Source organism: Frankliniella occidentalis, unplaced genomic scaffold (genome assembly GCF_000697945.3).
Source record: "Frankliniella occidentalis isolate FOCC.00 unplaced genomic scaffold, Focc_3.1 Scaffold28, whole genome shotgun sequence".
Classification (NCBI taxonomy): domain Eukaryota; kingdom Metazoa; phylum Arthropoda; class Insecta; order Thysanoptera; family Thripidae; genus Frankliniella; species Frankliniella occidentalis.
Genome location: NW_026267158.1, coordinates 1,565,613 through 1,579,730, shown reverse-complemented (window position 1 = coordinate 1,579,730; position 14,118 = coordinate 1,565,613). Strand labels below are relative to the sequence as shown.

The window sequence follows — 14,118 nt, the reverse complement described above, 5'->3', positions numbered from 1 at the left end:
CTGTTCCCCACTCTACCAGTTCGCAATTTCGTCCCCACGGGAGTCCAACTCTCCTCCAACCACTCGCCGACAGGAGTGCGTTCAGAAAGTCGATCGCGTTCACCGCCGCTCTCGGGAGGTCTCCACCGGGTCCGCCAGAGGAGGACAGGAGGGCGGTGGCGGCGGCAAGCGGGGCGACGATCTCCGCTGGCTTAGAGCCGAGCCACGCGATAAGTTACGAACGGGGCGGAATAGTGCGGCAATGTGGAAAAGCAATGGCACAAGGCGTCAGCAGGTAGGCAGTGAGGGAGGGAGGGAGGAAGGGAGGGAGGGAGAGAGGGAGGGAAGAGAGAGGCAGAGAGGGGGTGCGAGAGAGAGGAGATAGCAGAAGACCCCACCTGGGGCTCAACAGCTTCCCCGACACGTCCCACGCTCCCTTTGGGGCTCGTCGCCCCGCCACGCCCCGCCACGCCCCGCCACGCTGTGCATGCTGCTGCATTGCCCGCCAGAGGGTACGCGGACACGACGGGTAAGGGGATGAGCAGCGAGAAGGGGGGGGGGGGACTGGAAGAAGGGCGCGGCGCGCGGCCAAAGTGAGTGTTGTCAAGCAAGGCGCTGCTGCTGACAAGGGCCGCCTCGCACAAAGAAACATTAATTTTCACCGGGGATCACGACTTTAATCACCCCCAATCCCCTTTCCCTCTCTCTCTCTCTCTCTTCCTCTGCCCTACATCTCCCCCTTTCTCCCTCCCTGCCCCTCCCACCCTCTCTATCTGCTTTCTCACCACTCTGACTCCCACCACCCTCGCGCCACGCGCCGCCACCGCACCCTGGCGACACGACGCCAAATTGCCGGATCCGAAGGCGCAAGCCGAGCGAAATGAAACAATATCCGCAAAAGAGTAAATTAATGTCAGCCCCTCTGCAGGCGGGATTAACCCTTTAGCCCGCTCATCCTCCCCATACCACCCGCCAGCGCCGCGGCCACCGCGCTGCAAGTCACGAGTGAACTGCTTCTCATTCAACAACGCAATAGGCCGGGTGGCTATAAGGAACACCACCAGACTTTGAACACACAAACTTTAGTTCGAGAATAGCGGGCGGGCGGGTTGACCCATAAGTCTCCATGACCCCATGACCATTTAGTGTCTCAATCAATCGTTATAGGTTTGCCTATAACACCGTTGACAACGGCGCCCGATACAAATCTGTCATACACAAGGTTCAAAATTGCATCTTGCTGACGCATATCGTGCAATGTGGCCAATATTTGTCCTTTGCCCTTTAGAGTTCAAGCACATTCTCAACATTTTATTTTTGTGGTTGTAAATGCACCGGATTTTGATGGACGCCGACTAGCGAAAGGATGCGTCATGCGACCCGTCGCAAGTTGGGGGGGGGGCCTTCCCCGCGCTCTTCCCTCCCCTCCCCTGCCCTTCCCCACCATACCCCTCTGCCCCTTTCCTTTCCTCACTTCCCGCACAAATAATGCACACGGAATGAAAGAGCTAATTGAGTTGTCGTTTTGGGAGCCGCACGTCCAAGAGAGGAGCAGGAACACTGCTGCTGCCCGGCCCGGCGGCACGGCGCGGAGCGGCGCGACACAGCAGCCGGCGACTTCGGCCCGCCCCGCCCCGCCCGCTAAATAATTTGCCAGGCGCTGATGAAATATGTAGCCGCGCCGTGCCGCTTCGCGCCGCCCCGTCCCGCCGCGCGAGAGCGGCTCCAGCGGGCCGACACCTTGCTCGCCCCCGTCACCTGTCCGCGCCACGCCGTGCCACGCCGCGCCGTGCCACGCCGCGCCCGGTCCGCCTCCGGCTTAGCCAAGTTTACGCGCCTTTCCTTTGCGACAATCACATTTTTCCCCTCAAGCATTTTTATCGTTGGTTAATTCAAGCCAGTCCGCCTCATTCCTTGAGCCGCCACACCATGGCGTCACGATTACGGATCGTTTTTTTCTTGTTTTTTGTTATTTTGTTTTGTTTGTTTGTTTTTGTTTTGTTTGTTCTGGAAGCGGAGAGGTGGCTGGCCGGTTTAGTATGTGCCCTAACGACACAGGGGTGGATCCAGGCAACTTCTGATGGGTGACAGGCAAATGTCCTCTCAGCAGGCGGCTCAAAATTGGTTACACCAGGACGCCCCCCCCCCCCAAAAAAAAACTCAAAACAATTACACAAGCATAGCGTCTTTTTTGTTTGTGGTTTTTTTAAAAAGTTACTACTGGTGAATTCAGCGCCAATATCATCTACTAGCAGTAAATGAATCGCAGTCAGATGCACCGTTTGGGTCCTGTCCCCGGGGGGGGGGGGGGGGGCTCTGGATGGATGCACACCCCCACCTTGGCCCGCGCCCCCGCCCGCCCAGTGCGTGCGTCTGCACCGCCTCTCCGCCGTAAATATTAACGCTCAGGCAGCAAGAGGCCAGGAGGTGCCCTCTGGTTCCCCCTTGGTTCCCTTTGGAAAGCTTTGAACCTTAAGCTGAGTCGCTCTGTGAAGTTAACCCCTTTTCCTTTCCTGCCTGCTGCCTGCTTTAATTCCGTCTCTCGTGGGAGGGGGTCAGCAGCAGGGTCGTAACAACGTCGCTCCCGTTAACACTCGGTTTTTTAATCATATTTTTTTTCTTATCCGTCGTGCAAATTACGTTACTTTGAGTTACGAATTAGCATCACCCCTTTTCCTTGTTGCGCAAAGGGCGAGGGCGTCCGAGAGTGCGCCCCCCACGCCGCCCGCTCCAGCAGTCGTCTGCAGCGAGCACCCGTGGACAGCCCCACCCTTTCGGTTTCAAACAAACGTTTGTAAATATCTTCATACGACACGTGTAATTCCATTCAAGTCACCACATCACAAACGTATACCGAGTGGTTGAAGAATCCCTATCCCTACTGCGTAAGTTCTACTTTTACACATATGAATGCGAGGAGCTTTAGCCTGTGTCGTCCAGAAAAAGTACGTCCGTTTTTCTGAGATTCATTCGGTACTATCAGCGCAGAAAGAATTGAACCCCACTGACATCCATTTTCCAAGCAGAAAGGGTTCTCTTCTCTCTGCGCTGATAGTACATTTACGGGAGCTCGGCGCCTGCGAGACTCGAGGTAGGCCATCCCGCAGTACACACATGCACTGCAGGTAAGATGTTGTCTACCTATCAGGCGCTTTGAGAGCTTGCCGGGGCTGAACTTCGCAGGTTCGTCGGGGTGAAAATGACGGACGTACTTTCTGGAAGATCCGTAAAGGTTAGCCTGCTGGGCCGCGGGGGCAACCCTACCCGAGTGCCTTGGCTCATCACTGTAAAAATTCTTGTCACGATGACGAAATACCATGGCTAATTTTAGTACAGGGGTGTCGTCATGGGTTTTCTTGACAAGGTGGCGAGAAAACCATTATGTGACGAAATAACCCATGATGACACTCCTGTCTAAAAGTTAGCCTTGGTATTTTCGTCATCGAGACAAAGAATTTTTACAGTGTAAAGCTTACAGAACATCTCATTTTATGAGCCCTCGGAAATATGTGAAAGTCTCTTACACTAGAATAATTATTTTCTCTTTGGCGAGCAAACTCCCCATTCCTGATGCCCTACCCGCCCGTCACCTATGCCGTGGCGAGGGCTTGACCACCATGCACTTAGGCCCTCTGAGCGACAAGAAGCGGCCGGCCGGCAGGTCGTGGCGGGGCGTGGCGGGGCGTGGCGGGGCGTGGTGTCGCGGGTCGCGCCGGGACTCATCAGAAATGCTGTCTACACGACACACTCGCCGTGTATCGCCAGACAGCTAGAGAGAGAGAGAGAACGAGAGAGGGCGGGAAAGAGAGAGGGAGAGGGAGAGAGAGAGACAGGGAGACAGAGAGACAAGGAGACAGAGAGAGACAGTAGGGGGGCGGTACTTCAGATTTTTCGACCAATTTCCTTCGACCTGGCGATTTTTCTGAAGTCCCCCAAAGTGTATTCCGACCTAGGTTTCGTCCGACCTAATTTTTTTTACCTATTTTCTCTAACCTTCGTCGATATGTTAAATTTTGGGAAGAATGTGCTTCAAAGGGGAGCAGGCTTCAGAGGCCATGAGTGCAGTGAGGGAAAGACCACGACTATGACGGAGTGTGCAGCCCCGCGTCACAGAACAGTCAAAAGTCCGCTCGGCGCCGTAAATGCTCAAGCTCAACTCCCCCCACCCGGTCAAAAAAATTAGAAATGGGGGAGTGCGCCCCTCACCCGGCAGTCGGCGGCGACTTCTGAGTTCGCAAAGGGATCAGCCGCTTCCAACCACATGTGCTCATCAGAACATACTCCCGGGATCGTTAGACTCACCGGTGTCAAACTCCACACTGTCAACCCGCGTGTCGCGCCTTCATTGTGCCACCCTTTGGCATTTCAGAAAAATGTTGACCATAATGTATTTGAAAGGTTAACAAATCGAGATGAGATACTGAAACAATTTCACCCAAAAGCAAATAATTTGTTTAAAAGTGTTACATTTTCCCGGGTAGATTGTTCGTTTTACACAACATTTTTAGACTAAATTTGAATAAAATTCCCATTCATACGTGACTCTTATTCATGCAAACGTGCAAGTAGTTATCCGTTATTATCCTGCCCCGATTGACGTGACAGTGAGGAGTCAGCGCCCCAGTGCCCTCTCTCCGCAGCACACCGCACAAGCAGCAGTGCACAGGCCGCGAATACAAGCAAACGACGTGCAAGAGTGTCCAGGCTCCGCGGGGCTATGCGGTCTGGCGGGGTGGTGGGCCCGGTGTGGGGGGTGGCCCCCCCGAGGGTGTCGGGTCAGGGGCGCGGGCGGCACCTCACGGCAAGCCCAGGGGAAGGCCGCCCCCTCGGGCCCACCCCGTCGGCATGCGGGCTCCTCCTCTAACTGCCCCGCCCGCCGGCCCGAGATACGAGGCTGTGACGCCGCCCCGCCGTACCGCCGCCTCGTCGCGTCGCGAATCACCCGCGCCGCGCGCCGTGGGGTATATCACCACGATATCGTCCCGATATCGCCTCGATATCGGCACCGCCACCCGACAAATTGAATTTGTGCGGCGGGTTTACGACTGAGACGCGCCGTGGCGCGGCGTGGCGCGAGGGTGCCGTGATGGCACCCTGGAGGACCCCGGCGGCGGCGCTGGGGAAGTCGTGGGGAAGTCCCGCCGCACCGCGCGGTCCGCGACGTCTCCGCGCCGCGCTCTTGGCCCCCATACGGTCTCCGCCCGGCCCGGCGCTGCGACAGCGGAGGATTGCATCGTTTTTGTACCTCCTCACATAACACAGTCCGCATAGGTCCCGCGATGAATAAAGGATTGGGTGCGGTTTGCACCAACTCGATAACTGTAAAAGAGAAGGATTGGCAGGTGAGAACGTCAAGTTATTGGGATGGGTAAAAGTGCTATACGTCTTTCGTTTCGTTGGGAAAGCTGCTCGCTCGTCGTTGTTCCAGCAGAACGGAAACAGATGTCCTCCGAAATAGCGTCCCGCGTCCCGCATCGACCTACTACTATGTGTGGTGCCGCGGCTACAGTCAGTAGAAGTCACTCTCCGCCCGTGAGATGCCGGTGCTGCAGAGAGGCGACCTTGCATCATGCATCGAGGGAATCGCTCCCACTCGAAATAACTTTGAAAAAGTCGTGCATTCGACATGGATGTCGGCATCACCAAAAGGCATACGGGGCGATCAACGCGAGGGTCGACGATAGCGAAGGGGCCGTGGGAGGGGGAGGAGGAAGCGAGCCGCCTCGCAAGGAGCGATCAGGGAGTGTCCCATGTCGCGATGCACCCCAAGCCCACCAATCTTTTCAATCTGAAGGTCGCATTTTTTTAAGCACACAAACATGCATCCATACATATGCAATGATCATCCAATGCTACTTCAAAAGAAACGAAGCAACAGTGGCCGGGGTATCCCAGTGTTATGGGATTTTCCGCTTTTCCATCGAAAAAATAAAACACAAACAACTCGATCTACAAAATTTTATCATCTACAACTCATTATCAGGTATACGTACGTTATTAATTATTGCAGACTCTTCTTTAGTTACTGGACGTTTGGGTGGGTTGCACATAAAAACTGTTGGCGTCTGGCGATGCTGGCGCTGAAATAGTGGCGCCCCCTAGTAGGAGGTTTTTCGTGTATGTATACCAGGTACCAGGTAGCTGACAAACCCTGCGCACTTTGTAGGTATACTATACCGCATGCAGGACTGAGGGTGGGTTGCCTACTCGCTACTCGCTCGGCGCCGCATGTGAGCCGATGTGAGCGATACAAGTAGAACCGAGTGAGTAGAAACGTAGAGATGTTACAGATCATGAGGCACCCTGGATTGACTTTTTTATACACACTTACGTATTTCACTATTGCGTACTGTTTTAAACGCAATTTTGTTGAGAACTGCAAATAAATTTCCAAATTTGTTCATACTTGAGCTGAAAATAATAGGCAATAGTGCATGCACTGTGAAATACGCAAGCTGCGTACAAAAAAGTTCGTAATAATGTAGTGTGCACACCTCCACAGCGCACCCACTGTGTGTCACTCCCCACTATCCCCCCCCCCCCTACACACACACACATCATACCTCCACGTTCAAATGCACGCAACGATGTCTCGATTGCAGAGAAAGTTAGAGAAAATGTGAGGGACTTATGGGAGACGGGGGGAAACACAGAGACAACGAACCACTCTTCATAACCAGGATGTATGTGCCAGGGAATGAGTCCTATACGACGGCACCTCCCCGCCCTGCTCCCCTCCCTCCCCGTCCGCGCTCGCGGATTCTGATAACGCGATGCAGAAAATTTGCCACCCTGGCTGGTTCGGGGCGGCGCTGCGGGCCCGACTGCCGCTGGCTGCGCCGCTACTCTGCTGATTCCTTCCGCGGCTCCCGGGGGGGACGGCTGCAGAGGAGTCTAATCGCCATAAACAATAACGACCGACATCCATTCCGCCGCAGTTCTATGCGAAAAAGGCGCGGCGTGGCGTGGCGTTTTTGCGAGGCGCCGCCGGCCGACTACCCCCCTCCCTAGGCCCTCCTCCCTTCCCGCCTTCACCTCCCCGTCCCAACCCCCGCTCTTCCCTTTCTCGAAAGGCGCTACTTTCCGTGCGAAAAATAAAGGTATAATGGGTGAAATCGAATTACAGTGGAGACCCGCAGATCGCGAGCGCGCCAGGCGGGGCAGGGCGCGGCGGGGCGCGGAGGGGCGCGGCACGCAGGCAAGGCACGCCACGCCACGCCGAGGCGCGGGGCCCTGCAATATAAATGGATTCGAAGGCGACCGAGGCACTAGCAGGGGCGGCTCCAGGAGTGGGAGGGGGGCGGGGGGTGAGAATGGGACTGGGGGCGGCGCGGGGGCCGGAGGGGCGGGTAGGCCCCGCGCGCTGCACGCCGCCGCCACCGCCGCCCTTTCAGTACTGCAATACGTGCCGGATAATGGCCTCATATACTTGCCAGGAACTGCACGGCAATTGCTTCTTCTTCTTCCTTCCGCCAGCCCGCCCCTTTCTTTTGGTGCTGTGTCTTGCCGGGCCCCACGGCAATCCACCGGGCAGCCGCGCCGCGCGCGCTAGTTTTGGGGGAGAGCGAGTGAGAGCCGGGGGAAGGCGTTGGAGTCGCGAAAATAGAGACTTCTGCACTCCAACAGGCTCTGTGGCCGGCCGTGCATAGAGCGTCAGCGAAACGGCAAATCGAAAAGTGTATTGTTGGCATTAGTCTCTCGAAGACTAAGGATGATAGCCAAAATAATGTTTGGGTGGTTCGAAGGGGTTTTCACTTGCGTAATACACTGTACCAAAACTAGGTGGTATTACGCGTAAAAATTTTAGAATTTCGTCTTAAATGGTGGAATTTGGTTTGCAAAGCCTTTGTTATACCGGCGTAATACCGCGTAATGCACGTTATATGTAATACACTGTAACATATAACGTGTATTGCCTATCGCCTATGTGCACGGCGCCTTACCGGTAGAGCGAGTAGGCGACCCGCCCGCACTCGTGCGTGCGGTACAGCATAACTACAGAGGTGAGCGGGGCTAATCAGCCACCTGGTACACGAAAATTCCTCGTGAAAATGCCCTCTGGGTATGGTTATTGTCGTAATTTTGGCCTGTTTGCACCAGAGCACTTTTCACATATCTGCTGTGTCTTCGTCCATAAAAGCATTAGTTTTTAGACCTGATTTATTTAACACCTTTGAGTCCCACCACTCTGCCACCATGGACTTAACGTGTTAAAGAATAAAATTATATACGCTTGATTCTAGTTTAATTCTTAAATGTTTATTATTGTGGCAAACGTCGCCATTTTTTCTAATAAATCTCTACTATAAGAGGGTTCCCATAAGACCGTGCTGGCGGGGTAGCAGAGCAGAACGTTTGCTCTTCAATTTTTCATACTTTCCTTGAGGAGACCCCCGAACTTTCGCCCACACGTATAGAAGGGAGGCCAAGAAAGGGAGGAGAGGGGGCAGGTGACGTTTTAACTTGGCACGTCAGCGACGATAGCGACTGCTTGGGCGAGGGGTCGACATCATATCGGTGTGCTGTGGTGGGGCGTAGCGGGTCGTGGCGTGGCGTGGGGGGGCGGAGCGCGAGCGCACGACTCGCGAGGATGGTAGCGGTGTCAATCAACAGAGAGGCTCCTCTATGACTCATTAATCGCGGCGACTTTCAGCGGGAACGCCAACATGTGGATGCCCCATAAAGCAACAAAAAGGATGAGTGAACGGGGGAAAGAAAAGGGAGAGAGGTGTTACACTGAGAAAAGCGTTCGGTCTCTATGTTTCAAAACCTTCCAAACTAAGAGAAGTTTTGGATGATTGCAATACGACGATAGTATGTGTAGGATATTGACTTTAGACTTTGTGTTTGCATTGTGTTTGAACACGGACATTTGGTTTCGACTAAAAAGCGTACAACACCAGGATGTACAATAATTTCAGACGCTCTCAGGCCGAACAACCTCTTTGGTTTCGAACGAATATGAGGCATCCTGATAGCATGAGCCATCGCAACTAACTAAAGGAGCAGACTGGGTGGGTATAGTTTAGTTACCTTTGCAAAAAATATTTTTCTCCGTGTATATAGAAGAGAGAGGGTCGTCGCGACACTCGGGGGCCGTGCCGCGGCGGCGGCGGCGGCGGCACGCGAACCAGCCACTTTTACAATTTTTATACCGCGCCGGGTGCGGGTTGGCGCTGGACTCATGTGTCTCCGAGGCGGGGCGGGGCGGGGCGGGGCGTGGAGCCGGTCGCATGATGTAGGTCGGTCACTGCGTAGCATTTGCCTGCTTATTATGTCCACCTCCGTGGCCGCGCGGCTGGCTTGGAAGGACGTATCGCCGGACTATATTATTATTAAACTTCGTGTGAACGGCGCCTGCCGGGCCATGGGTCCTCCCCCCCCCCCACCCCCGCGGGCCGTGGTGCGTTTCGGCCCATTAATAATACTCTGCTCCGCTCGTAAATTACTCACGACAAAACAGTAATAATAAGTACAACATTTCCGCGTCAAACTAACAACAACTACTCGAGTCACACAATAGCGTGTGTGCGGAAGCGGCGGCGGCGCCCGGCCTACGGCCATCGCGCGAGCTTATTGCCGTGTCGTCTTCACAACTCAACGCTTGATGACGTATCGAAGAACGATAATGTCACTGTTGTTGCGCGTATTCTCCCGGACACCCGGTATGCAAGGAGATGAGTATGATAATTTATTCATTGTAGTTGACTATGTTTCATTTGTATCTGTACAGCGAGCAACTCTTGACCACGGCGCGTCCTGGTGGTTACGCAATGGTCCTGTACAGGACATGATGGTCCACCGAAGATAAAGTCAGACACATTCAACAGACAGATTCTCTCCCCCCCCCCCACCCATATCTTCTAGGATTCTTCTCCAGAACTGGTCCTCGCGGCCGCTCGCCTTGAGTCGGGTCTTCTTGCGGAGCTACCTGCTCAGTGTCCGTAAACAAGCCGAGAGGTGCGCATCGCATAGGGGGCGAGATGCTGCTCAACGCGCTGCAGGTCCTGTCGGTGTTGCTCGTTCTCGCCTACGCGCAGCCTCCGGGTGCCTCCAGGGTGCGCGCCAGTCCCGCCCCCGAGCACGGGCACGACGGCGTCCACCGCTCGGCCCGCTCGACCCTCCCGACGTGGAGGGAGTACTTGAGGTGCGCCGCCGACAGGAAGGTGAGTTCTAAAAACTGTAAATCTGGGGTGTCCACGAGCTGTGCCACTGGCACGACCCCCAGCAGGACACCTTGAGTTTTGACACCCTTTTACTGTAGAGATGTCCAGAGGCCCAGCCAAGTTCAGGCGCCCTCTTATCGGACGCCCCTTGCCTGGGCGCCTCTGCAGATAACGGGCGCTAAAACTTAAAAGTGCGACTTGGGTCGTACAGTAACCTGGTAAATGCTACTTAATTTTCCAGCGGACAAGCGTGAAACTGTCTAAGAGCTTTACGTTTCTGATCATTGATTTTTTTTTTCAATTTCAATTTTTTCATTTTTTCTGAAAGAGTTTCACATTTTTCCGAGTAAAAGTTGCTCAGTTTAAAATTCCACTGTTGTGCTGCAGTGCCACGTGAGGGCGGGCTCCTGCCTGTCGGAGGACTTCGCGTGCAACGAGATGGCCGCGCGGACCTGCCGGTGCGACTGCCTCGGCTACCCGGGCGCCGGCGTGGACCGCGACGCGTGGGACGACTGCCTGGAGGACTGCAAGAGCGCGGCGTGGCCTTGCGTGCGTGAGTGCGCGAACAGGGACTGGAGCTGCAGGAACCTGTGCCGCCTCCGCTGCCGCTGCGAGTGCATCGGCGGCCAGGTGAAGAACCAGACCGCGGCCGCGGCCACCGGGACCGGGAGCTAGGCCGTGCGACTGGAGCTGCAGTGACCTGTGCTGCCTCCGCTGGCGCTGTGTGATCGAATGCCTCAGCAATATCTCATGTGATAAATGTGCGGTGCGTGCGGCCGTGCTGCCCTCCTGCGTGAGAAGTACGGTCGCCGCGACATCCATGACCTGTGGCAGCCGCTCGGTATAGGAGTCCAGGTTAGCCGGTCCGGCTGGGTCGGCTAATCTGGACTCCTTGCCGAGCAGCTGCCACAGGTCATGGATGACACGGCTATCGCACAGTGGTCTGGCGGCCGGCATTATGTCGAAAATGCCAAATTGTATTTAGGGTGTTGCTATTATAATATTGCATTTAGCGAAAGTGCAACTGTACCGCGTGTTCGTACATTGTTTTATGCCTTCTTGTCCCTACTACTACCGCCACTTCATAGATACAATCTCATCTCATCAACTGCGACTATTTCCGGCCGCTCGGCTCGGGCCGGCTCTCCTCTAAATCACCTCATAATTTTAACCTCAAGTTGACAAATAGTTTCCGATCGGTACCGAACCAGCAAAAACCCTTTTACAGATTTAAAGAAGAGTTTAAACTGCGAAACTACAGGTTGAAAGAAGAGTTTAAACTGCAAAACGACTGTAGAACTTTCTAGTTTCGCAGCAGTGATAACAATAAGCTATTTCAGAGAAATGGGAAAGAAAAACAGCACGACTAGCAAGGTGGCACGTGATTCGTCGCCCGGTTTCCCCCTCCAACTTAGCGACGAATCACAGGCCTCCTTATTATTCGTGCTGTTCTTCTTGTCCATTTCTCTGAAATAGCTTATTTCCTCCGACCTGGTGATTTTTCTAAAATCCAAAAAAGTACCGGTCCGACCCATTTTTCACCGGAAAAAATGTTCTCTAGTCGCCGTGGGCCAACGAGTTGGCGAGGGCCGTCCGTTGCAGCACTTCCACACAGGTGGTTGCAGGTGGTGGCTAAACTGTCAATCTTCGGGTGAAATTCGTGAAAGTAGAAGTGTTATTTATTTTGATTAATTGTAGGATGTAGGAAATCTAGTGGACGGGTTGGCTGCCACCACCTATCTTCGACATTGATGTCAGTTTTTTCCGTTGAAGTCTGAGAGATATCTTGCACAGTCAATCGCTGTGCTCTGCTTTGACTGCCCAGGGAGGTTATGGCTCCCCATTCATTCAACAGATTGTTGCAGAAGTTGAAGACCAGGACATCTTATATCAGGATGTCAATAAGGTTAGTAGAATTTTTGTACTCCACTTGAAGTCTCTTCTCTCCTTCCTTTCTCTTTCCTACTTTATTGAAAATCAAAAGAATCCAATGAATCAGAGATACATTGTGCTAGACAACTCCGTGGGTTATTGATCTGCTTCTAAAGGAATAGTAATCGTTAATAGGAATGAATTCCTTGAAAGGACAATTATTGTGCTTGGTTGAGGGACAAGAAGATTGTTAATAATACTTTTAACAATCAAGGTCCTAACACATCGTGGACTTTTTAAAAGAAAACTTTTGCTATGTCATTACAATTTGATAGGAAACTGTGTTTGGGAGGACGGACGGTCCTTTTTCTCATGTACAGTCAAGTCTGCGTCCTTCACCACTAGTTTTTTGCATAACGGACTAGAATCTTAATTGGAAAGTTCAGAACCAGAAGGTTCTGTATAGATTTTGTTTCAGTTCAGAATTTTTAACACTGCTCTTTGTTTAATATGGGGGATGAAGGAGACCCACCCTAGGGAGCAATACTTAGTTTTACCAATTCCCTGATCAAGCAGCTTAATACCTGTATTGAATATTAAATACCTATGTATTTAATGAGCATCACCGTCCAATATGACATTGTTATTTGTAAACTAAGGAAGGTATGCCAGAAAAATACCAAGGACATTTCCTGAAATTTACTGCTAACGACCGCGTGGTCTCTATAGTGTGTACTTGGGAGAACACTGGAATTGCATCGATTTCACGTAATGCTCAATAATGGTCATTTAAATGTATGGAATCGGCACCAGCCCCACCTTATGGTGACAATAACACGGTAGTTGGAGGCAAGCTGCCATCGTCACCAACCATGGCGCCAACGTGGATAGGGTGGCGAGGCGTGGCGGGCCGCGGCCGCCGCGGCGTGGGGCGTTGCGCGGCCAGTACGGTACGTTGGCACACTACGTGACTGCGGCAGATCTGGGTGGGGTGGGAGGGGGAGGGGGCAGAGAGGGAGGAGGGAAGAAAAAGGAAGAGGAAAAGTCTTGGAGAGAGAGAGAGATGGCCGAAAAGGGGAAAAAGGGGAGAAAACCGGCAGCAGCCGGGCGGCAGAGAGCGAAGGCCAGGCCCAGGCCGACCGACGATATGACTGCGCTGGGAATCGTTTAGTTCCGCCATTTCATTGCGAAACTCGTGTGGAGAGCGGGGCGAGGCGTGTCAGGGTGGGTGGGGCGGGGCGGGGCGGTGGGGCGGAAGGAGGGCGGGATGGGGGCCGCGCACTCGTCGCCCTGCACGCCCTGCTCTGCTGCAGCGCGCCGAGGGTTGGTGCCCCCCCGAGCAAGGCTGATGCTGATGCCACGGACGGGATGCGTACCCTTTATTTTTCGAAACAAATTTAGATCTAGTAGTAGAAGAGACGTTTCCGTAGAGGAATCAACTGCAGGCGAAAGTTGATTGCTCAGTCGATAGTTGTAAAAAAGGAAAATTTTTAAACTAACCTCGGGAGTTTGGGTGTTTCCGGATAATGCAAAGTTACGCACTAAAATTTTATGAACATTTTTTTCATAGCTTATTATAGTGAGTTCTGTAAACATGTTCCGTTTACGCATTTTTAATACGCCACTATGATCAAATTTCTTTATTTATTCAGCCTTAAAATGTCGATTGAAGGCTGAATATAAGCTGGAGGTTGTTTTGGGATTTTCAGAAAAAATGCTATTTTTAGTCATTTCTGGGAAAAATTGATTCTGCTACATAGACCCAGATATCGAATTGGGCACGAATTTTCATCGCCAATCGTTTAGTATACGGTCACCCTACAAAACCACCAAGGCGGAACAAAATCGGGGACTATAACACTCAGATGAGTAGTCCCCTTGTTAGCAGCATACATCGACTCATTGTAGATTGGCACATTTTTCATGCTCTTGTGTTTCCAGACGCCGGTCCAGACGCGGCTGGGATGCTGCGCTCCGCCCTCATTACCGGGCCGCGGGGCGGCGGCTGCGGGACGTGGAGGGCTCATCTCGTTACCATGCGCGTTTTTCTCGGTGAGCGGCGCGGGTCATCCCCTGGGCGGAACGCCCCCCGCCTCCCCCG

At 53.3% G+C, this 14,118-nt stretch overlaps 3 protein-coding genes across 3 annotated transcripts in view; all 3 read left to right on the top strand.

Annotated features, from left to right (window-relative positions):
• LOC113202874 (dynein light chain roadblock-type 2) overlaps positions 1 to 14,118 on the top strand; it is a 223,281-nt gene that overhangs the window by 4,156 nt on the left and 205,007 nt on the right. The window lies entirely within an intron of this gene.
• On the top strand, positions 9,847 to 11,174 carry LOC113211601 (uncharacterized). Its single transcript, XM_026430017.2, has 2 exons — positions 9,847 to 10,145; positions 10,533 to 11,174. The coding sequence occupies exons 1-2, from the start codon at positions 9,963 to 9,965 to the stop codon at positions 10,818 to 10,820; spliced, it is 471 nt and encodes a 156-aa protein (XP_026285802.1). The 5' UTR covers positions 9,847 to 9,962; the 3' UTR covers positions 10,821 to 11,174.
• Positions 13,860 to 14,118, top strand: part of LOC113216170 (inhibitory POU protein) — a 39,121-nt gene continuing 38,862 nt past the window's right edge. Inside the window, exon 1 of the mRNA XM_052265619.1 lies at positions 13,860 to 14,069. Coding sequence (XP_052121579.1) covers positions 13,941 to 14,069 — 129 coding nt within the window. The 5' untranslated portion in view covers positions 13,860 to 13,940. The remainder of the gene's footprint in view (positions 14,070 to 14,118) is intronic.